This window comes from Ambystoma mexicanum, chromosome 10, assembly GCF_040938575.1.
Source record: "Ambystoma mexicanum isolate Mex_15411 chromosome 10, UKY_AmexF1_1, whole genome shotgun sequence".
Classification (NCBI taxonomy): domain Eukaryota; kingdom Metazoa; phylum Chordata; class Amphibia; order Caudata; family Ambystomatidae; genus Ambystoma; species Ambystoma mexicanum.
Window position 1 is genome coordinate 1,358,980,886 of NC_090932.1, and position 25,256 is coordinate 1,359,006,141.

General features: G+C 40.1%; 1 protein-coding gene across 2 annotated transcripts in view; it reads right to left on the reverse strand.

Moving 5' to 3' along the window:
* Positions 1-25,256, reverse strand: part of SEZ6L (seizure related 6 homolog like) — a 1,952,755-nt gene that overhangs the window by 663,594 nt on the left and 1,263,905 nt on the right. For both annotated transcript variants that reach the window (XM_069619379.1, XM_069619378.1), the window contains exon 9: positions 23,584-23,722. In XM_069619379.1, the coding sequence (XP_069475480.1) occupies positions 23,584-23,722 (139 nt within the window). The remainder of the gene's footprint in view (positions 1-23,583; positions 23,723-25,256) is intronic.

A 25,256-nucleotide genomic window follows, 5' to 3' on the forward strand; every position in this document is an offset into this window, starting at 1 on the left:
CAAGAGGTATTGATCACATCTATTTGTGAAATTCCATTTCTGATGGGGACAGATTGCCTGAAAAGATTGTCTCCTCTCATAGATGGGGTGAATGGAGTGCTGTGGTCCTTAACCAAAAAACCATTGAGGCCTAAGAAACTAAAATCACAAAACAGCAATGTAAAAGAATGTCACACCGTTGCCAAAACAAATGATGCTGTGGAGGTATATCTCCAGAATAGCTGCATACCTAGTGTCACTGTTATATTAATGTGTCAGGACAAAGATCAGAGCGACAATGAAAAACTACCTGTACAAATATACTTGGACCCAAGGAAAGATTGGCAGACTGCTATAGATGAGCACACATTACGTTTTTACTTAAAAGAGAATACATGCAAACAGAATATTGTTCCTAAAACAGATTCAGAAAAACACATTACCACTCTGGCAGAGATACACATGGAAGATGAGCAACCATGGGTTCACGTTGGTATAAATGATTATCTTAAAACAATAAAAGCCACTTTAGCGCTTGAACATGAAAGGAGTTTCATTAATGAGAAATTGTTGCAAAAAATTATGGAGAGGGAAGAAATCCCGAAATTTAGGATTAAAAACCAATATGTTTCTGGGTTGGACAGTCCAGACTTTGAAAACCGAATTACAGGCAGATGCATGCTTAAAATTAGCATTGGGCAGAAAACAATTTACCATAATGTATGGATAGTGAGTGGAGCACAAAATGAATTTTACATGGGCAATGACATCATGCACAGAATGTGTATGGTGTTAGATTTCCTTAATCAAAAAATATGGTCACGCCTAGGTGGGCCGGCGCCTGAATTTGAAGACAAAAGAAGGGCTTATCATTGTGCACAACTAGTTCCTTATGCAGTCGAATTACAGATGAGGAAAAATACTATTGTTCCTGCATTTACAAAACAGTTTGCAATAACACTGAAATGCAAAAATGGACAGCAGATGAAAGGCTCTGATGCATTTGTATGCCTGAATGAATCCATAAAACAGCAAGGCCTGGATTATGAATACATTCCATTGGTAGACATTGGTGAAGGATCTGTAAAAATCATGGTAAATAATAAAGGTTGTCAGGACATTCATTTAGAGGAAAACTCCCCATTAGGAATGGCCATACAAAAATCACATTATACGGCAGATTTAAATAACATGGTGATTGGGAATATTCCTGAAAAATATGTAGATGCCAAGGGCGAGTTGCCAGAACACCTGGACTCTCAGCCCAAAGGAATATTTAAAATTCATTCTGTGTATCCTTATGATTCAAATGAGACAGTGTGCTGCCATCAAGAGGATTGCATAATATTTAATTTAAATGAAAATGAAACAGGAAATCAGCCCATTGAAGTGGAAGCTGATATGCCAAAATATTTGAAAGTGGCAGCTCTACAAAAAGACACAGCCACACAGTTAGAGGAAAGCGCTGAGATTCCTTTACCAGAAGAGTTTCCAGAATTTTCCAGAATGGTAGAAGAGCAGATCTCCTTAGCGGATGCATGTGACAGCGATGAGGATCGACGCAATCTGAGGGAAATATTTATGGAGTTTAAGGATGTATTTGCAAAAGATGCTTATGATTGTGGTTTAACTGATTTACATGTGGCCACACTACCAGAAGGTTGTAGCAGAAATCCAGTGTTTGTACGCCAGTATAGACTACCGCTGGCATGTTTAGAATCATTGGCAGAGATTATTAAAAATTTGGAATCACGGGGAATAATTAGGCCCATTCATAGCACATCCAATACGCCTATTTTAGGTGTGTTAAAGCCAAATGGTCAATGGCGGCTGTGTGCAGACTTAAGAGAGTTAAATAAAAGAGTACCAGTATCTAGATGGCCACTACCATTCATTGATCAGGGCCTAGCTCAGATACATGGTTCAAATGTATTTACCACGTTAGATCTCACATCTGGATATTGGTGTGTGCCATTGGCAGAGGAGATACAACACCTATTTTCCTTTACATTTGACAGGACTCAATATGCCTGGCTTAGAGCTCCGTTCGGGTACATCAATAGTGGGAGTGAATTTGGCATATTTTTGAGAAAGGCCATGCCAGATGCAGCGGAAAGAGGAACAATAGTTTATGTGGATGATGTCTTGATAAGAAATGAAAACCTTAAAAGCCATTTTGATGAAATAAGACATGTGCTTGGCCAATTGCAGAAAGCAGGCGCCAAAGTATCTTTGCAAAAAGCACAATGGTGCAAGAAAAAAGTGAACTTTCTAGGGCATGAAGTGACTGAACATGGGCTAAATCCACAAAGGAAGAAAATAGAGGCCATACAAAGATTAAAAGATCCTAAAAATGTGAAAGGAGTAAAAAGTTTATTAGGGATGACAGGCTATAACAGAAAGTTCATTGAGAATTATGCAGAAATCACTCAACCATTGACTAAACTGCTTAAACTAAATACTCCCTGGAGATGGGAAAGAGAGCAGTCTGATGCAGTGGCTAGATTGAAGGAATGTCTTCTAAAGGCACCATGTTTAGCATACCCCATAAAGGACAGGGATTTCTTTATAGAAATAGGCTATTCTGAACATTGTATGTCAGCAGTGTTATCACAAAAACACGATTTGAATCACAAAACCATTGCATATGCAAGTAAGGCATTTTCCCAAGTTGAAATGAAATTTAATGAATGCGAAAAGGCCCTATTAACTACTGTGTGGGCGCTACAACATTTCCGCCCCATTGTTCAGGGAGAAAAGGTGATTATTGAAACAAATCATCAACCTTTGCAATTTTTAGAGAGTAAAAGAATTAGATCAGGCAATCTAGCGCAATCCAGAATCACTTCATGGACGCTGGCACTACAAGGTTTTCCCGTAGAAGTAAGATATGGACAAAATAAAAAGAGCCCAATTGCTCAAGGGTTAGCTGACTTACATGACTGTGCAGCTGAACAAATAACAAATGAAATGGATGTGGAAGCTAGTTTACAGGAATTTGAACAATCACCACACAAAGCTTTTGATGAAAAAACATGCAAGGATTTGCCAACTGTATATGTGGATGGTTGTGCTTTTCACATTGAAAATGACAGTAATAAACAATTAGTGGCAGGAATAGGAAATGTCTGGTTGAAATGTGAAGGCGTTCCTAGTATAGGGATGAGGATTGGAGATAGGAGCAGTCAGGTGGCGGAATTGGCAGCCATCTATAAAGCAATTGCTACTGCAGTTGATAAAAAGTTCAGTGAAATTGTCCTGGTGACTGATTCTGACTATGCACGGAATAGCTTTGTGGAGTATTTGCCTGGTTGGAAAGCAAGAGGCATGGTTACATACAACAAAAAGCCACTTAAACATGGAAAAATGATACAAGCCATAGACAAATTGGTGTCAGAAAATAATTTAACAATATACTGGAGAAAAATTCGTGGGCATTTAAAAACACCAGGAGAGGATAAGGAGGGAAATGATAAGGCAGACCATCTGGCTAAGATTGGGGCTGTGATGGGAGAATTGCTACCTATTGATTACTTAATGAGTGAAATACAAATTGATGCAGTCACACGTTCTAAAGCACCAAAGGAGGTAGATCAACCGGTGGTGCAGTGGAGTCATGACACGCCAGACCAAGATTTGATTGAGGCACAAAAGAATGATCAAATTTTGGGAATCTATTATAATCATTTGATAGATCCTGAACAAAATCCTTTAACAGAAAATGATTGTATGGGAAAAGAAGAGTTGAGGGTGTTATTAAAGAACAAAACACGAATTAGATTACAGGATGGACTCATGATTAGAGAGTCCATAACAGGGCAAATACAGTGGGTAGTACCCCTTTCATTCAGAGGACTAATGCTACACCATGCACACGATGCCATAACTGCAGGCCATAGAGGTTCACAAAAGACATTAGAAATACTAAAAGATTATGCTTACTGGCCACATATGTCCCAAGATGTGGAATTATATACTAGAGGATGTCTAGTATGCGCCCAATTTAAACCTGCTTCACCAATGCATAGAGCACCATTGATGAAAAGAGGCCTAACTCTCCCATGGTCAGATTTGCAAATAGACTATGTAGGTCCTTTAAAAAGGTCGAGCAGGGGACACCGCTATATTTTGAGTGTGGTATGTTTGATGTCAAAGTGGATTGAGTGCATTCCCGCACCAGATTGTAGTGCGCAAACAGCAGCCACATTGCTGGTGAACCATGTGTTCTCAAGGTTTGGGTTGCCACAAAGAATTGAGTCAGACAGAGGAAGTCATTTCACAAGTACTCTAATGAGTAAGGTATGGCAAATACTAGGTGTGAAAAGGAAACTACATATCGCATATCGGGCGGCGTCTTCAGGTACAGTTGAAAGAAGCAATAGGTCTGTTGTGGATATTTTAAAGAAATTTGTGGCAGAAGCAGGTTCCAGCTGGGATTTGCGTTTACCATTGGTTTTGATGGCAATCAGGTCGACTCCTGCCAAAGCAACAGGTGTTAGCCCCCATGAGGTCTTAACAGGTAGGAAAATGGTGTTACCACAACACCTACTATACAGAACACATGAGCAAACTCTAGTGAGTGCATCCACAGTTCATGAATATATTGATGAACTGAGGAGGCATTTGCAACATGCATTTGCTTTTGTGCAGAGAAATCTGGAAAGAGCTGCTGACAGTGCTAAGTCATATTATGACAAAAAGACATCAGTAAAGGAATACAATGTAGGGGATCAGGTGTACAAGTTTCATTTTGGAAAAAGTAAACAGAAAAATTCTAAATTTCTGGCAGCCTGGCAGGGGCCATTTCGAATTATAGATAAAGTCTCTCCTGTAGTGTATAAAATTTTGAAAAATGAAGGTGAAACAGCAATAGAGCAGTTTGTCCATGTAAATCAAATCAAACCATGCCATCCCAGACATGAGATCAGGCAGCTTGAGCATGTGGAAACGGATAGAGTCCCTTGAGAAAATAAATGGGTGTAATCAGGAGGCAGTGACAAAGAAGTTAAAAAAAAGTTGATTGTTATGATGGCACATAAACACTGTAATATATGTAAAAATATATAATATAAATAAATAAATAAATAAATAAATAAATGCACATATAACGGAAGCTCGTGGTTGGTGTGCAGAGAGAAAGTGTATTAAATATTGAACGCTGTTTTATATGTGTTTGTTTTCTTTTAACTTGTGTTTAATTTCAGAAAAAAGAAAAAAAAAACGAAGTATTTTTACCAAGCATGTTTTATTTTTGGCAAAAGGATGAAGTTAGTATTGTGCTATGTACTTAATCTGTTTATTTTCTATTTTGATTTAGACAATTAACATTATTTGGTCGGAGGTTCCGGGATCAGAGGCCACGGGAGACGATGGAGTCCTGGAGTCCCCTGGATGAAGACCAAAAGATGCCTGCCTCCAGGTGGAGGTGAAGACAAAATAACCGGAATGCCAAAAGAGATGACTACTGTGGATTCAAGATTGCCAAGATGAAAGAGTACTCGAATGAACCGAATAACATCGCTGGTCGGGACATACCAAAAGAGACAAAGCAAAAGTTCCGGCATATGAAGTTCCACGTATTTATTATTTTAATTATTTATTTTAACTTGTTATATTACTTATTTGTTTTAGTTAGTTGTTTTATTTCATTGTTTTTTAATTGACTTGGAAAATTTAAACTTAAAGTAATGCCACTTCCACTGAGAAGGCAAATGTGGAACATTTTATGAACTGATGGACTCAGATGAAATGTTGATTGCAAATTTTCATTGATGCACATGAATATTCATTTTGTTGGATTGCTATATTGTAAAAAAAAATAGAACAAGTTGTTTTTAGGAATTGGCTTGGATTATAGCCAAGTTCTAAAAACAAAAGGAGGGTATATGTAAGGATATTTGGCGTGTTACAGTACACAGTACAGCAATACTACACAAGTAGCACACATTTTTTTTGCAGCACCACCACCACAAGGGTGCGGTGCATTGCTTTATGGGTTAGCAGATTAACAAGGAAAGACAGACTATTCAGTAAAAAACGATTTTAACATATAAGATGCAAATCTATTTTTACAGTTAAAAGCACACGTGTTCATTTAAAAATGCACACTATTTTTCACCTGAAATGCCTATATTGCTAGAGACACATTTGAAAATTAACAGCTAACCTATTAACCATTAACCTGACTAATAAAACCTTATTTTAATATAACCCACTAATAAAATGTGTTCTCTACTGCAGAATTAGGCATACTCTGAAAACCATTTAAATGAGTGTGCAGATTTTTTCTCTTCTCTTCTCTGCCTGATTCTCCGTGTTGTTGTGCACAGTAACTGCAGGAAGGAGGAAGTCAGATTTGCAACAATTGCAAATGTATAAGCGAAGCTATTGTTGAAGAGTAGGAGGATGAGAGATGATGGATTTCATTGGGACACGTCATAAAGAGGGCTGAGAGGAAAGTTTTAGTGGGCAGTATCAGGGAAAAAGACAGGCAGACATCTTTCTGCACTACTGGGGAGAAGACCTGGCTGTGGGGTCCTGACTGAATGCAGATTCCTGTGTCCTGCTGCAGTCGACATTGGGGAGAGCTGAAAGAAAAACCTTTCCACTGGCTGAGGCAGTCCTATCTGAAAAAGCTGAGAATTCCAGGCAATGACCCCGGCTTGAGAAGGCAAGCGTTCCTTTTTGCTGGAGTTAATCCAAGAGAGCCACATTCACAAAGAGAAGCCTCTGAACAGATAAGGTAATTACATAACTGGGGGAGCTGTGTGTGTGCACGAAAATATGCAGTCAGTGTAGAAAAAATGAAAGTCCCGTGCGTGTCTTAATCAAGTGCTAATGTTGCAATTTGAGTTCTGTTCTCCGCCACTCTATTTGCAGTGGGTCATAGAAAATGCTTTGATTGTGCCATTTTATTGCTGTAAAGAATGAGATCGTGTTAAATACAACTTTTATAATACAGAAAAATATTTGAAAACAGACGGATGGTGTACTTACTGTTTATCATTACAGTGCTGTTGATGTGGGGAGATTTTTAAACAGTGCAATGGTCATTTTAAGACAGATGTGTGCATGTGAGAATCAGTATGAATAATTGTGAGTGACTGTAGTATAACTTGTTGGAGGTACATGAGCCAACGGGAAGAGAGACTCTCTGAACATAGCTCCCTACCGTATATAAGGTAGTGGAAATTACCACAAGACTACCACATATAGCTCTCTGTCGTAAATAAGTCAGTGAGTTTGCCCATGGTGGCGCACCAACACTATTACAGGAAAATGTGGTATCCCTAGAATGCAGGTCTGAGGTCTCTCTAGTGATCACACGAAAAATCTAAGCGAAGATAAGGGATTCTGGACATTGGGGCCACAAATAAAACAAGGGAATTATGCTCACCAAAATACCACCAACCACGTATACCAAATATGCAGGTCTGGGTGCTGAAATAATGCATGTCCATTGTATTATTGTTGCACATGGCCAAATCTGAATACAAAGAGTGATTATTGCTAAGTTATTTTTCGGCGGTAATAAAATACCGTCAGGCCCCAAATCTCCACAAAATACCCTACATTCCCCATTCCCATTTTTGCCCCATAGGGCATAATGGAAGTGGGGAAGGCGCTAATTACGGCACCGTAAATTACGGTGCCGTAATTAGCACCAAGGCGGGTTAGCGCCTTGCATTTTAACGACTGCTAAAAGCAGGCGTTAAAATGGTAATCAGGCATTAAGGGTTAACGGCGCCGAAGGCGCCGTTAAACCCTTAACGCCTGGGTTGTGATGAGGCCCCTTATGTTCCAAGCCACGCCTTAATATCCATGGATCAAAACAGGATTACAGTGATGCCACACAAACGCATGGCTGGACTAGGAAAATCCTTCCCAGTTATTACAGCAGGTATCTGGAACAACTTGCCAGTCCACATAAGGAAAGAACCTAACTACTTATGCTTTCGTAAACTAGTGAAAACACACCTCTTTAACTGGTGTCGTCACCCTTAACCCACTAATATTGAGATGCCATTAGGAACTGTCCTGTCACATTTATGTTTTGTCTTCGTGTCCTTGTCTCTGCGCCCCGAAACTCGTGAGTCACCGGCGCACTACAAATAAATAAATAAAAAATAAAATAGAACTCACGAAAACCTTCACTCATTAAAACGAGACTCTCTTTATCTAAAGCTATTCATCATGTTGTCCACAAAACTATTTGTGGCACCATGTAGGCATTACCATGCCAAAAGAAACCCGGTACAAATGAAAATGACCCCTGCTAACGCCAAAACAGAATAAAGGATCTACTCTTAATAAGTAACAAAATAATGGGATGATGGAATTATGAAATTGAAAAAATACCCAACTTAATACCCTTCTAAAAATAGAAAAAATAAGTTTCCCTACATAAATACAAACTTAACAAAGATTCCCTAAATAAAAAATAAGGTTTTCTGAACAAGAACATCTTCAAGTAAATGGTTCTGTTTTTTAGATACATTGCTGTTAGATAAGATGATGACAACACTGTATTCCTTGCATGCCCTCTACGGTGGAGACCTCTAATTGTATTTGTTCCGACCCAATGTTGCTTTTTTGACATCTGGTTGCATTATTCCATCTCAGCAGATATTACAGTTAGTCCAATTAAAGGTATCAACACTTTAGTGATGTTATTTTTAAACTGTACTAACATGGTGACAAACTTCTTTTACACAAGGGAAACAACCAAAGCAAAATGTTCCTAAATATACAAAAACAGAACAAAATATTAGTCCCTAACTAACAAAAAAACAGGTTTACCCAGCAAATATAATAAGGGCCATATTCTCAAAACTCTTTGTGGTGCAAGTAATGAGATGCGCCGATTCGCTGAGAGAATCTGAATGTGTGCAATCACATTGGACACATTTAAGTGCTCCACAGCCCCCGAGTAATGCGCAGGCCGCCTATGCAAATGAGGTGACCTGCGCATTTCTATAAATAACTGAAATGAAACAAGGCCATCCTCTGCATGCTTTGAATTTGTGTTATTTTTAAAGAATTTGTTTGTTTGTTTTATTACTTGTATTGTGCACCGGACCCGTGGGTATCAGGGCGCATTGCATAAGACAGCTTGAAGCTTAGTTACAAATAAGTACATGCACAATTTGCCCCTCTCTGTTTTCCATAACAAATAAAATAAATGCCCCAACAAAATAAACAAAATAAATAAAGATTTCTCAAACAAGAAATACAAGTCAAAGAAAAAATGTCAACCTCAGCATCTTCTCCCAAAAATCTGCAACCTCCTCCAAATGTGCGTATCAGTCGTGCCTCACCTCCATGAGCCAACGTGAACCCACGGACGAACAGGAAGTCCCTGAGTTGCTTACCAAGATTACATTTAGCAATAGCAGCAGACAAGAGAGTGTCCATGAGGGCATACTGTGACAAATAATCACAATATCTTAGCAGCTTTTTCAGTGCTGGGCTATGAGTACCAAAAGCACACATGGCTGTATTAACGGGCGTGCAAATATTTGCATGGCACCGTTAAATATGAAAAATTTGAATCAGTGAAAATGGTGATGGAACTGAAAGACTCCTATCATAAAACATATGATGTGGCATTTATAATGCGCCTGTACACAAGTGTTTCTAGGCGCCACAAGACAACGGAGGGAAGTCATAGGGAGGTTAAGACAAACAACCCTACTTACTAGACCTTGTGTCATTCCGATCATACAAGTGCGACAATAGAAGTGCAAGGCGAAGAAGAGGGGGAAGTTCAAGGGAGAGGAAAAAGGGGAAGTGCAATCAGGGTAGCATGGCTCTGAGTAAGTGCAGCCAGGGCAGTGCAACATAACCTTACACTGCAATGACTGCTGCAATAGCACATAGATGTAAAACTGTAGGTCACCAATGACAATCTAAAACCATTCCCTTTTTTACAGAATGGGGTTCCATCACATGTCTTAAATCATAGTTTTATACAAATCCTACCGCTTTCATGAGATTTTGGCTATTCCTTGTTGTCAGAGCTGTTGACCGTGTATGTCTGCAGCACAGAAAGTCAATATTACGGTTGCAACGATGCCACCTGTGTTGCTACCTGCGTTTTACAGCACCATGCATACATCTATGGATTAAGAGTAGTTCCCAACAATTGGATGCATGTTTTGAATTGGTATTTGGGTCCATGCTCCATCATTACACGTGAGAGTAACACATGTTTCTTATCATGACACATGCACACAACTCGGAACCGTAAGGATGAGTATGCCAATGACTCTGTCCTCTCCTATTGAGATATTTGATTAACTAATAATTGTTTGAAGTCAATTCTTAATGCAGCTGCATCTGACATGGTGAACCTTCCCTGGTGCCAGGCAGTTCTGTAAACCTCGCTTGGCAGTTGCGAGCATCGCAAACATGTTTATTTTTATCTTTCTTATGGCCTCCACAAATATACCGTTGCTTTGTAAAAAGCCAACATTGTATGACCTATTAAGGAACCCAGGTGGGGAGGGCATAAAAGTAATGTAGCCAAGTTGATCTATTGTAAACAAATACATTCTTTTTCTGAGAGACTGATCCAGAAGGTAGCAAAAGGTTATGAAAACATCTTCTTATATTTATGTACTCTGATGAAATCTATAAAATGTTACTATAAGCAACTGCTGTGAGGAATTGCCATCTTGCAAGGGCGCAGAAGCCCTCGTTTTTATTGATTCATAACATGACACAGGTAATTCCACCTTAGAAAGGGTATTCTGCTGAACTGACACCCCCTTTCATTAAGCTCCATGCCAAAAGCATAGTGACATATGTGTCCTACTGCATCAGTCTCCTGATCTGCAGCACCTGTTCTGCAGTAGCACAGAGAAGGTTCAAAGTTCACAGGTGCCAAGTCACTGCAGCTCTTAGGTTGCCTTTAAATACATCGTTTATTTCTTCAAACAGTCGTACAGCGCATGGGTAGCCAACGTTTGGGATGGCATCTTTTAACAATACCGCAGTACGTGAGTTGCAAACTGTGCATCAGCCTGTGTTTCCATTTAGATTAGTCCTTGGTCAGGTATTGTTGAAAAATCGCCACCTGTGTTCCAAAACTATATAATTATGATGCATCATCATCCTGATGGTAGTTTAATCTTTAAACATAATCCATACCTGAGTTTGGGGTATGATGGCTGGTAATTCACATAATTATGTAAGCAACATCTGATCGGTACCATACATGTGTCAACACCGTAAACCCAGGCCAGCCATTGACATTCATTTTTATTCTACATATTCTGGCTCTCTCTGTTGCATCCAGCTGGATAATAGCCAGTGGGGGCAGCCTCTGTTTTAATCCTTTGTAGAGATGGGTAACACCTCTCTCCAGAAGACCAGGTCCTCAGCAGGAGCTGTCCTTGGAGACAGGAAGATAGGGGCGCACACTAAACCAGGAGACTAGCCTCACACCAGGGTGGTGCACACCAAAGGGTGGTTGGTGCTATAGGTCTGAGATGGGGGCAATGCTAGTGTAGTCAGAAGGAGCGCAGCACAGTTGGGGAAGGATTCCACCATCTTGCTTTTCTCTGTACCTCTCAGTCCTTCCAATCTCATTCACTTCCTGTAGCACCAAGGACTTTGGGGAGAATGCATGAAGGCAAAGGTCATGTGTCACCAGGACAGTGATTAAACTGCTTAAATCAGGGTTGAGTTTTTCCAAGTCTCTGTGGCCTATAAAAGGGGGTCTCCCACCTTGTCTTTGATTCATTCCTGGACGACAAAAAAAATCATTTGGATATATGTTGTAAGAGGTGCCCTTTCAAAGGCCCTCTACCATTTAGATAACTTCCAAGGCAGAGGCAACCTCTGATTCCAAATACCTCCCAGGCCACATTGAGGGTGACATGCTGCTGCAGCAAGACCTGCCCCTCTGATAGCCACACTGGTGCCCAGGACGTCCTTCTGCAGGTGCTTGCCAGCCCCTCCCATTGGGAGAAAAGAGAACAAAGACTAATGTTCACCCTGAGCTTCTGGATTGGAACTCGCAACATCCTGAGAGCCTGAATACCCAGGATCTCTGTTGTTTGCCATCAAACTGCTTTGACACACATTCGAGCCACGTCCAACACATTTGAGCCAACAGGGCCCACAGGTGTTGCCTTTGGCACTCATGTAGACTCTTTGAACTGTTGCTGCATACTCGAACCAGTTTGCTGCTGTACCATGCCAGCTAAGTGTATCTTTGCCTTGGCTTGGACCAGAAGCTTGCCACCGTGGAAGGACTTCAAACCAATGTATCTCGACCAAGCTACCTGAAGCTACCAGCATCTTCATATTCGATTCTTGCTTGAACATTGAACCAACCCTGGTGATTCAATCAACCCACTTCATTAGAATGCTGCATCTAACAACATGAAGTCTCACGTCGAACCCGACTGGACACCTGCTTCCCATCTGGATCACAGTGACTTGCCAAATCAAACCTGATTCTAACTGACCACACAACAGTTTGTAGCCCAGCTCGACACTGTTAAACCACCAAGAACAGTTTAAGGTACGGTTTGGAAGGCCTCAGCTCCCTTGGCCCATTTGTTCGGAACCTAGAGACTGGTTAAGCCTCTTTTTGCATGTATTTCATCAAGAAGCATATCCTTTTGATCATTGCCGTGATTTCCACCCTGCTAAGTATCTAGAGTGGTTCCATCTTTACATTTTGTATTTCTATGTCTCCCTTTACAGGGGTGGGTTTTTGATAGTGCTTTCTAATGCAGTTTTTATTGCATATTGGTGTTTTTAATAAAAGTATATATATTTTTTAGAACATTGATTGGACTTTCCTTTATTTTGGACTGTTGTACTATTGCTGTTGAGTTTCTGCTGTGTCACCTTCACACTCCTCTTGGGACTATAGCATGCCCTCGGCACATGTTGCCACAAAAGCCGAAGGAGGTATATCTCTTACCCGTGCCTGTTTCACCTTTATGATTGGGATCACTCTTGTTTTGTAGAGGTGTGAGGGCTGAGCAGACTACTCATCCTTGTACTCCTGTGGGGCAGAAGTATTTTCATGACCGCCAGTCACTATTGCTTCTGGTTAGCCTGAGGGTTCGTAGCGCTATATAAATGCTACATTTTAGACAACACAGGACTCATTCTACATGCTATCATTAATGTTGGGCCTTTCAGGACAATGCAGCATACATGAACATGTATTGAATGGTTGTATGCATTGTATGCATGTTAACGCAGGTTCATTTGTGATTATCTGTTATAAGTTTGTCTAGTGTTTCAAAATGAAAATGTATGGTCTGTGAAAAGTGAATCCTAACGGGCAGATGCAGTATTATCGAAAGATCTAGGCAACAAGTTACTGGTGCTGTACAGCTTTTCTGTGGGTGGTGGTTGGATGCTTCTAAGCTAGCTGACATAGTACCAGCATTGCTCCAAGAACCAGTTGCTAGATTTACCGACATATATCACAGCAGCAGCATATTCATCTTTAGGTGCTGAAAATAGAGCAGCATGGTTTGTGGGGTGCTTATTACAGAAAAAAGGGATGTAATTAGAACGTGTTGATGGGAAAATACAAGTCTCAAGGTTGCTCAGTTTATTTTTTCAGCATTGCACATATTTACATGTTGAGGCAGGGGGCGCTTGGGTTGGGAGGTATGTGTTTTTCTTAGAATTGCACAACTTTTGGTCAAGTGTCATAATCAGGCTCAGAACCCAAGGTCTGCAACTCAGCCACATGACCACATCACACTGCAAGTGAAGCCATTGACTTAGACCGTGTTTAAAGGAGGCAAAGCTGGTACCATGTGTGCACTGCATATTGCACTTCCTCTGTGTCTGCTTAGTTCTGTGGACGCAGGATCCACACTTTAACTCCAGTTTTTGTTCTAACATTGGTTTTGTGTGCCAGCACCATCTGTCTATGGTAGTGCCCATGTTTGTTTCATTATTGTAAAGTCCGTCTTTCATTGTTTCTTACCCGCACTTACATCCAAACCAAGAAGTTGGTCAAATCCATTAGGTCAGTCTTATTTGAGAATGTGCAGATTTTCACCACTTTATCTCCAAAATAGCAGCGATCCCCCCTGAAATCTTGCTTAACTTCAGTTGCAAATACAAAAAAGGTAGCAGGCGCCCCTCTCTCGAAAGAACACAGCATGATAACCTGTTCAGTGGTTATTAACCACTTTGAGAGTTCGCAGCCATCTGCTTTTTGGTCACTGTGCCTTTCACAGATGGGAAATATCCATTTGCATATCAGTCTTTGTCCCGCCCACATGGGCAGTCCAGCACCGAAATGCTATGGCAATTCCTTTCTGAACAAGAGTACCAACAGCAACCCCATACACGTGTTTCAGCCTTGTTGTGCCTCATCAGTGAGGTGAAGCTGTGCCTCTCTGAGCACAGTGAGCAGGGAGTCCACGTCTGGTTCCTTCCAAAAATACAAAAAAGGTAGCAGGTGCCCCTCTCTCGAAAGAACATGGCATGAAAACCTGTTCAGTGATTATTAACCACTTTGAGAGTTCACAGCCATCTACTTTTTGCTCACTGCGTCTTCTATGATAATCCAGCCTTCCTGTGACCTACATAGGTATCCAGTGATAATGCTGATGAATACATACGATGCTTGAAACAATAACTATTCCTAATTTCTCCATGACCACCATCAAGCACTTTCCCCAAATATTCTAGGAGTGGAGTTAGATTGGTAATTTTATTTTAAACCTTTATTTATTATTTTGTAAAAACATACTGCAGTAAACAACACAGTCTGTCTCATGCATCCACCACCGAATTCTCCCCTTGCCCCTTCACCGTTTACCACTACGGCTATTTCGAACAAGTAAGATTTTTAATGGCCCTGGCTCTATACCAGGGATGTCATTTCACCAAAATGCCAGGGGTAGCGGAAGTGACATCCAATAGCCCATGTCCTCTGTTGAGATCACGGAAAGTGATTCCATTTGACCCCACCCCGAAGTGACATCAAGGGAAGTGATTGGACAAAACAGGAAGTGGCATCACATAGCATTGTTCCTAAGTACATTATGAAAAATATGGTTACAATATCACTGTAACATGATATACATTTCATACAAGAATGGATCACCATATGTATCGTTAATATCAGTGTGTATAGGCCCATTTTACCAAACTAATGTGAATGCAAGCAGATGCCCAAGGCCAAATGATAATGATATGTTACTATATAGCACTTACGCTTAAGCGCTTTATATAGAATATACATACAATATCATCCAACCTGTGTTGGTACTCATTTACCATCCTCAGAAGGATGAAAGGCTGATTTGGCCTTGCAGGGGGTACAAACCTGCAACCTGCAGATCACACATACTTTGCAGTAGCAAGCACTCAACCCCCTTTTTCCGGCTATAGCTAGCTTACCGGCTATAGTAAAATGAACAATCACATGTCTGAATGTTCTCAAAGTCAGAAAGCAAATTACACTCTGTCGTGGCTACCATTAAACTGGAAACTGAGAGTTAACAGCAGGTCAGTTCATCTGAAGTTCTGGTGCAAAGTTGGCCACATGTCAAGCCTGTGTGCAACTCCTTCTCAGGCATCAGAGGATGGCAAACTACATACCATTGGGAGAGTTCATAACTGTGCATTAAAGAATTCAGAGTAGCACAGGGAAAGCAGCACATTCACACAGCATCCCGTAGTCTGGGCTCTCGCTACCTCATACATGCAAACAAACATCCTGAACAGCATGCCATGGAGATAGGAAAGACAGACACGTTACAACAAAGCATTAATTGTGGCACAATGAAGTCAAGGGCCACTTTTTGTGATATAGTCAACCATTTCTACACTGTACACAAGCTTTTAGGCACAAAGATTTTGTCAAGTGACCGAGGACACCGAGACAGTTTGTGATGATCTTAACAGAGACAACGGTAGAAAATAATATGCTATAACTGCAACCTGCGAAAAGGAAAATACGCAGGGCCTGATTCACAAAGCGTTTTATAATGGTGCATACCCATAGGAACACGCTCTGTGAATCAGGCCCAGAGTCCGAAATGGATGCTTATTCTACTCTACATTCGGTTTGGAGGCTTTTGTCTGCATTGTAAATTTTAGGTGTTTAGGAACAAACTAAACCAGTGATTCACCCCGTAAAGTGTGCCTGAAATAAACCTTTAATGAGTCTAGCAATTATTGTATAGAATTCCATAAAGACACATTATTTGTTATTCCTATTCTTTCTTAATTAGGGTCACTGCTTAAAGTGTTACACTTGTGGAACCCCCTGTTTTTATAAGAAGCCTGAACAAGAAAGCCAGCCACTCTAGAAAGAAAGAGCCACACAGCACAGGCCGCAGCCCAGGGGCTTCAATTCGTAAAAAAACAAAAAACATAAAACTCCCTTGGGGGTAGCAAGGGAGACCACAGGGGTAGCAAGGGAGACCTGTGATCCCTGCTGACACCCAAATGACGTCCCTGCCCTATACAGTCATTCTTGAGTCCATCCATCTTTGAGGTAGATTAGTGAATTGACCCAACTCTAAAATATGTGGGACCTGTGCTTTAACATTAGAAAACATGCATTATTTCAAGAACATTATCTATATTCCTAAAATTGCTGCATGGAACCTACTCCATCAATCTCTCCTCAGAGACTCTCTTACTTGCAGTACTTACTCCAAAGTCTCTTCTTTCACTACAGTTTCTGTTCCCAGAGCATTCTCTGCCCACTGTGAAATCACTGGTACATAAAATGATTTCAAATGTGGATAGTCTTCCCCAGCAATCTCTGTTTGCAAAACAGTTTAATTTGTGTTTGGTTTAATTCCCCTGCAGCACTGATTGCCCAGTCATGCAGACCTTCCCCTTTCCTCTGCAGACTTTCCCCATATGAGTGGAAGTCCTTGTCGGTTTTGTCTCACCATACCCTTTCTTTCTCCTGCAGATCAAGTCCTAGACAATCTGAAAGTTCCTTTCTTATGGATGACTTCAACTCCTATTAAAAGCAAAGTTATTTTTCCTGATCTTTTTATCTTTCTATATGTTAACTGTTGTATCTAAGCATGCTTCGTCCATTTCTCCCAGCACAAAGCAGCCCACCAGGTAGTACGAGAGCAGGCTGGGCACAATACGAGTTCTGACTGCTTCATTTTTGCTATATAGCAACAGTGGAAAAAGGGTCAGTGTTAGAAAGCACGGCATCACCGGTGGACAGCGCACCACCAGAAGCCACAAAACGTGCAGACTTGAAATACGCTGCTGCAAAAAGGAAATCACCAGAAAACAAGCCCCAAGACTTTAAAACCTCCTCCCCTTCAAAATCACCCCCAGGCTCCTATAATTCAGAACATAACTCAAGACTCACCTCTTCAAGGAGTCTCTCCTCCTCAACACCTGGGCCATCACATCGCCCCTCATGCCACCCGACTCGCTAGACACCACCGATCCTACTCCTTCCTGCAACCTGCCACAGCTGTACCCCTCCTCTGTGCCCCCTGTATCCTACCCCCACAGGAATATCTGTTCTGTTGCTCTGAAAAACACTCCGTTATGCATCTGTACTGTTGTATATATCTGTAAAGCGTTAAATTTTATCTTGACGCTAGGTCCGTGCTCAATAAATACTATAATAATCATGATAAAAATAAAAGTTTTAGTTATATTCTGGTGATTTTTATAATGTTACACCCCATATGTCATTTCATACAATCATGTCATTTCTTGCCAGAAAAGTTTGTGAAATGACATTAGAAGTGATGAACTTTGCTTTGTTCTATGCTCTAGAGTTTACATGATAGATGTGTAAAGCTGGAAGGATCATTCAGTCAAACCCTTGTTGTGGCATGGGATAGATCTCTTTTATCATATTCTCACAATGCTATGGTGGTGACACTAGAAGCTTTATACTAATGTACATCTAACCACTTTGGATGTCAAATTAACCCAGGAGCCAAACGCTCTGATAGCAAAATGTGTTTTCCCGAACCCTTACTGGAATTTCTCAAATTCTAGTTTTAAATATTTACTTCATCACTTGAGATAACTTGCCACGTGAAAAAAGTAATTCACATCTTGCATGCCTGGTCCATTGAATTGTTAATGTCGTTTTTTTTATTATCTAGATTCCAAATATAAATATACAGGCCTCATGTTTCTTAATTTAAAGTAAACTGAATCTATTTGAGTAATTCTTTAAACAAATAACTCGAGGAGCATGAATGTGTGAAATGACCACACCAATTTATTCTTCAGCCATTTGAAAGGCACTGCACCCTACTGGAAAAACTGCTTCATTTCACAATAGTTTTACAATGAAATAGAAGCATCACTATTATGAATACAATTTGATTTACAAGTATAGGTCTGTATTTTGTTCCAGAATTTTCTCTCAACTGTTAACCACAATTGCAAGTACGGGTTTTGTCCCAACTAGTTGGAAGGCATCTATTTTAATTCCTGTATTTAAAAAGGGTGAAGGGGACAATCCCAATAACTATAGAATGCTGGCGATGTCTGATGCCTGTTCAAAAAGTTTTGCACAAGTTTTATTGTCAGAACTAAATATTTGGATAAAAAAGAACACCTTTTTATCTAAATTGCAAACCTGCTTCAGATGGGGGATGGGGACACTATCCAATGCATGGGCACTTCTGTGCCTAATATCAAGAGCCTTAAGGATAGGGACAAATGTTTATACACATGTATATGTACCTGTTTATTATATAATTATTGAATTTTCCGCTGAACAACTATATGATACTGTAAACAGTTGATATCCTTTGATGTACAGTGTGAATGTATGTTATGTAAGATATGCGCTCAGCTGCCTCAGGGCTCCGACACGCAATACAAATAAATAAATACAAATACAAATCATTGATTATAAAGGAGCTTTTGACACAGTAGATAGAGAAATCCTATAGTCTAAGTTAAGAGAAATAAATATAATCTCTACAGTATCGTATTTTATGCAGGAGTTGTATAGTGAAAATGTAGTCCAGGTACATCTTAAGCATGAGGGCAGTTTGAGTGGAAACATATTTACACACTTTGGATTGCAGCAAGGGTGCCCACTTGCACCCACCATATACAATCTATATGCATTGGATATGCGTAATGCTTTGAACGAAGCCCATAATTTTCCATCTAAGATTGGTAGATCAACTATAAATTGGCTTGCCTACACTGACAACACTCTATTGATTGATAAAATCCTGAATGGTTTACATCGTAGCATGGATACATTATGCCAATAGTCTAAAACTAATAATCTAGGTATTAACTACAGCAAAACAAAAATTATGATGATCTGTTCTTCTAAGAGAAAGTCCCATAAATGTAATTGGAAAATGGAGAATGAGAACATTGAGATAATACATATTTATATCTACCTAGGAATATTTATATCGGACTCTATGAATGTGTCTGTGCTGGAGAATTTTGTATACCAGAAAATTGAAGACAGGTTTTGCGCAACAGTGAATTTCATAATATATAAGAGTGGTCTTTCAATCGAAGATTTGATGAAATTATATAAAGTGTGTTCAATCCCATGTTTGTCCTATAGTTTGGACATATTTAGTATAACAGAACAAATGTGGAAAATGTGGATAAAAAAACTGGAAAGAAAATTATGGTGAAGAGTGTTGGGTTTACCCCAAAATACGCAGTTTAGGGGATTGATTGCGAACTTGGTCTGACATCACGCAGTACACAAATGAAAATAAGGATGGGTATCTTTTATGTTCGTATGCTATGTAAGTTGGATGATAAGAAATCGATATTCTTAGACATTTGTAGCATACTTAACAATGGTAGTACTAGATCCACACATAAGAATGGAAAAATGATGTCATCTTATTTATTAATGAAATTGGTTTCACGTATGAAGTAGCAACTCCTGTGTTGGTTATGGAAAAGAAAAGAAAAAATGTGGTGAGATCCCGATAATAACATTACAAAGCTGGGAAAGCAAAAAAAGCGGGCTCTACATGTTAAACAAAGCTTCCGGAAGAGTCCCCCTGTAACCACCTTATTAATCACTGTGCCACAAATGTTAGAAGATGTATTATGATGCTTAGACTCGAGCTGATCCCAGTTCACTCATGAATTAGTGCCTGGAGTGGTATTCCATATTCACAAAGGTTATGCAGACTCTGTAATATTGAGATTGAGAACCCGAGACACCTCTTAACTGAGTGTGGTAAACTAGGAGATATACATAAAAAGGGTTATCTTAATTTGAGATATGAATTGGTAAACTATGCCTCAGACCATTCCTGTGCTTTAATATTTTCTGGAAATTCTACTGTATTGAATTTTACGGTATATCATATGTGGATGGAAATACAAAGATTGTTAGAAACGGTTTAATGCACTGTGATATGTTATTACTTTATTTGGTAAAATATACATGTTCTTATTGAAAAGTCTCCATAGTTTTTAAAATGTTATTGTAGATGGATGATTATTATAAACTTTTTAGATATTTTTTGTATGGGAAAAGTGTTTTATATCACATCACGCAATTATATTTTTATTAACAGGATGAATTGTATGTATTTTGTAATGTGTTTAAAAGGTTTATTTAACCAAAATAAGACTAATAAAATAAAAGCAATAACAATACAATCAGTATAGACAATATTTATGAGATAATAAAATCAATTTTCAATTCAAATTGATATTATCAATATACCTAATAATAACATAATTAAATAAAATAGCATCCTAGTATAACGACTCTGATTGCTATTATTACTACAGATACTACTCTTACTACTGTTACCACTTCTAACACAAATAATAATACGGCTTATATTCATTCCTATGAGTAAGGCTGTTCAACCATTGACTCTAAAGATGTACACCAAAAGCTGCTTTCAGCAAACATGTGACTTAACTGCCGCATTTGGGCCTAGGTACCAGAAAGCAAATCATGAATAGGCAATTTAGCATTGTTGATGGGCAATGTTGCCCAGATGAAGGGCAATTCTGCAATGACATTTGCACCGTTTTACCAGTTTGAAAATAGTATGGCCCTGAGGGACCAGTGGTGAAATTACATTTGTTATGACTGAAAAGTGCAAGAAACACATTTCGCATTTTATGGTTTGAGAAAATGATGGTGCTAAATGGTCCATGCATGGTGCAATATTACCTGTCATTGGTGCAATTTATTTGTTCTGGCCCTAGATGAGACGCTGGGTGAAAGGTCATAAGTGGCAACGTGGGAGCATGATGGCAGTTTAGATAAGGCAACGGAGCAGTAGTACGCTCATGAGTTGGTGCAACAGGTAGGCAGCTCAAATTCGGATGCAGGTGGCAGAATGAGATTAAGCGGTGGGAAGCATACCTGTGTCACATAGGGAGGGGATACCAGTGGCAGATAAGGGGGAAAGAGTGTTTTAACATCAACTCAGAAGTGCACCAGTGTCGGGGATTAGGAATATGCGGAGGTGAGGAGTTTTTCTGCAGCCATAAGAGAGTTAGAGGGAGGAGAAGGGTCTGTCATCCCCTCCTTTTCTCTGTGGATGTTAATGTATTGATATGAGTCAAGAGCAGTGGGCGGCATGGATTGTAATATCCCTATTTGTAGATCCCTTTGTGCCCTATTAGAGTCCCTGGGACTATATTTCACTAATTATGCTGACGATATGCAGCTTTCTGTTCAGACTTAGTGGAGACTATGAAAAAAGATACAGAATTGATCACATCCACGTATGGAAATATTCATGGCTGGATGATGGAGAACAGACTTTGCTTGAATGGTCAGAAGATGGAGTTCTTGATTTTTGGCTCTGACAAAGCAAGGGAAATAACTAGGAGTAGCCTACGAAAGAAACTGCATATTGACCAACATGCAATCCATACAGTCAAAAAAGTAAAAATATTGGGGGTTACATAGAGGCTTCACTCAGGGCAGATGCCCAAGTCGCAAGTCTGACAAAGAATATACACTACTACCTTAGGCTAATAAACCTGATAAAACCTTTTGTCTCAGCAGCCAATTATGCTACGTTAGTAAGAGCTCTAGTCTTATCAAGACTAGATTACTGCAACACACTACTAGGCAGAGCAAGCAAATGCTGTATTAAGAGACTACAGATCCTGAAAAATGATGCTGTAAGAATGGCAAAAAGTGTGTCAAAACATGAGCATATCTCACATCATAGAAGAGATCTTCATTGGCTCCAAGTGGAAGCAAAAATAGAGTTTAAGATCAATGTCCTGACCCACAAGTGTTTGTTTGGCGATGCAGCCAGTTACCTTAAAACCTGTATCAATTTCCAAACCTCAGCCAGAAACACTAGATTGAAAGATACCATATGACTATGACGTCCTAGAGCCCATCGAGTCAAGGAAAAAGAAAGCTCTTACCCGTTTAAAGCGGCTATTGCATGGAATAAGTTGCGATGGATTTATGATGTAAAAAAAACATATTTGTTTTTAAAAAATCTATGAAAACGATTCTTTTCTTTTAAGTTTAAGTTGTCCAGCTCTCCCTTCCTGATCACATTGTTGCGCGTTTCTGAGTTCTTTTCTCCGGACCCTGAGGCCCACAGTTTTTGGCACGTTAGAAACAAATAAATAAATAATATTCAATCCTGTCCCAGAGGCAGTGGGGTCTGGTGCATTTCTAGCATGTGTAGGTTAGCATAGAATGTTTAGCTACTGCTTGGCCTGAATTGGGATTGATCAAAGGTGGAGTGACCGCCTCCTGTTGCAATTCCATTTCAGATTTGGGTGTTTCAGCGTTGACAATTTTATGTGCATCTCTTTAGAATAAATATCATTGCTGATTATTTAATAAATGCCCAGTTTTGTAATGCTTAAAGAGCAATGGGAACATCCCATTGAAGAAAGTTTTGTAAATCAGGAACAAAGACCTCAAAAACATGCTTGGCGTGAACTTTATTGTGAGCCCTTCAATACGGCTCTCATCTGCTTTAAAAACGTGCGTGCCTTTTACTATGCAGTTACGGCGCCCCTGATCGCCTATGCCATAGAACACTGGGTTTAATTTAATCCCCCACATTTACGCATAGAAATTCAATGGAGCAATGACCTCTGATTCCCAAGGGCTTGCTCGTAGATGCTGCTTTCTCTCTATTGCTTCCTTCATGACTCCCGTCTTCTAGTCTAATCTCACTAGTGGAGTTTTTGCATTGGGACGTCCATGCACTCGTGGCTGACTCTCTAATATGCAGAAACATTACCAATTTCACGTCCATTCACCGAGTACACTTTTCGCTGCCAAATAGTCCCAGCAGGGATGGGGTCGGTCCCAGTACTTGTGAGTATAGACGTGAAAGCAAAATGCGTCTTCGCTTGAGTGTCTGCCAGTCATGGCGTGTATCCCTACCATACTCATTGCAGGGACACGGGTCGGTCATGCGCCCTTGCGTACTTACATTCACTCATAAGGTCTGCTCCTATTCACTGCCTGGGCTCTGTTCGCCATGTGCTACAAAGGGAATGGGATTGGCAAGGAATGTAATTACGGCACCAACCCAGACTCTGGTGTTGGAGACACAGAAAGAGTAAAATACAACACAGACAATAAATGATAGCATTGGGCAGCATGATATCGTACTTAATTGATTACCAATCAAAACTCACAGCTGAACGTCAAGGAATATCCGCTTTTCATCCGCAACGTGTATTCTCCATATACAGTCTTCACCTTCATGGTAGGGCTCTGGCCAATTAGGAGACAGAATTACACCAGCTGGAGCTGAGAGTTCTCCTCCACACATTGCTGTGAAATTGACAAAGAGATGTATGTATGTATGTATGTATGTATGCTGATAACACATTTGTTAAAGACACCGATTATTGACTTACTGACTTATTGATTCAAATGTTCAATAATTTTGGGAAATTACAGGCATATAACTAGGAACGATAACTTTGGTTAACCTAGGCCAACATAGCCGAAAGCATATTTAAAATCTTCGGAAAGCAACATGCTTTCGTGATTTCCAGAGATTAAATAATTTGCAGGTCAAGCAACCTCTCTCTAGAGGTTCATAGCTCCAATGGGATAGCATGTGTGTGTATATAAACATGGCTGGCTAGTCCGGCATCCACCCACTGTTTACATAAGAGAGCAACTCTGCTCCAGTTCAAAAGCAGCAGAGGGATAGCGCTCATGCTGAGGACCAATGTTTTATTCAGGAATAAAGGGACTAATGCCTTTTGAGAGTTCCCTGCTGAACATAAGCTTGGCATCAAATATTCAACTGATGCACGAGTCCTATACAGAACATTTGTAGGTTAGGCTGCCTCCTTAGATTACACTTTGGGAAATTAAAAAAGAATGTAGGGATAGGCGCCCGGAATCTCCCAGGCTTTGGATATACCCACACAGGACGTGCTGCAAATGATCCAGGGGCAGTAAAAGGTTTGGCATTCACGAAAATGACACACGCTGGAGACCACTATGAGCAATTCCTTCTCAATTCTAATGGAATTCACTGTTGCTTAACTATGGCTTCTTTCAGTGAATCAAGATCAGAATGTATTTTGGTGTGGAGGTAGCACTCATCTGGATAATTAACCATCTAGGCGGATTGAACTGTTGGAAGATTTGGTGTTCCCCCTACGGGGTCATCTGGACAGAGAAAACTGAGCACAAGGAAAGGTGTCATAGAGGAGTAAAACTAATTTTAATATTGTTTACCGTAATGAGGGAACATTGTTTTGCTTGTTGCCCTTAGCTGGAAGAGAAAGGCCTTCGTGTGCAGCTGGAATTGGTCGATGAAATATAGGACCACAATTTCAAAAGAGTTTTCTCTGTTTGTGGGTGCACAATGCACGTGCAAGTGGAGAAAATACATCCATCCTGCCTGTACACATTCACAAGGATGCATCAGTGTGTGTGCTTGCATGGCTGAGGACATGCACATTCATGATGGCTGTAATGCAGTGTGTCTTCAGAATGAGAATGCGGGTAGGAGCATGCTAAGGGAGGGACTGGTGCTGTTCTAAGCACTTACCACTGTGCTTGTTGCACAGCGCCTATTCATTCCGGTTGAAAGTCTGGTGCAATAGAATGAACTATGCTCCCAGAGGTGTCTTCGTGCCGTACCAGCACTCATTTGCCCAATTTTAAAATATTTGTGTATGGCAGTGTGCCTTACATGTCCACCTTCCAAACGTGTATGAACATTTTAAAATTGCATTTGCAGCACCGGGCCATGTTACACCTGTTCATGCAACAGATACCAAATAGGAATGGTTTATATTTCTAGATTATCCTGCCAACTGGTGGGTAGTTTATCATAATTATG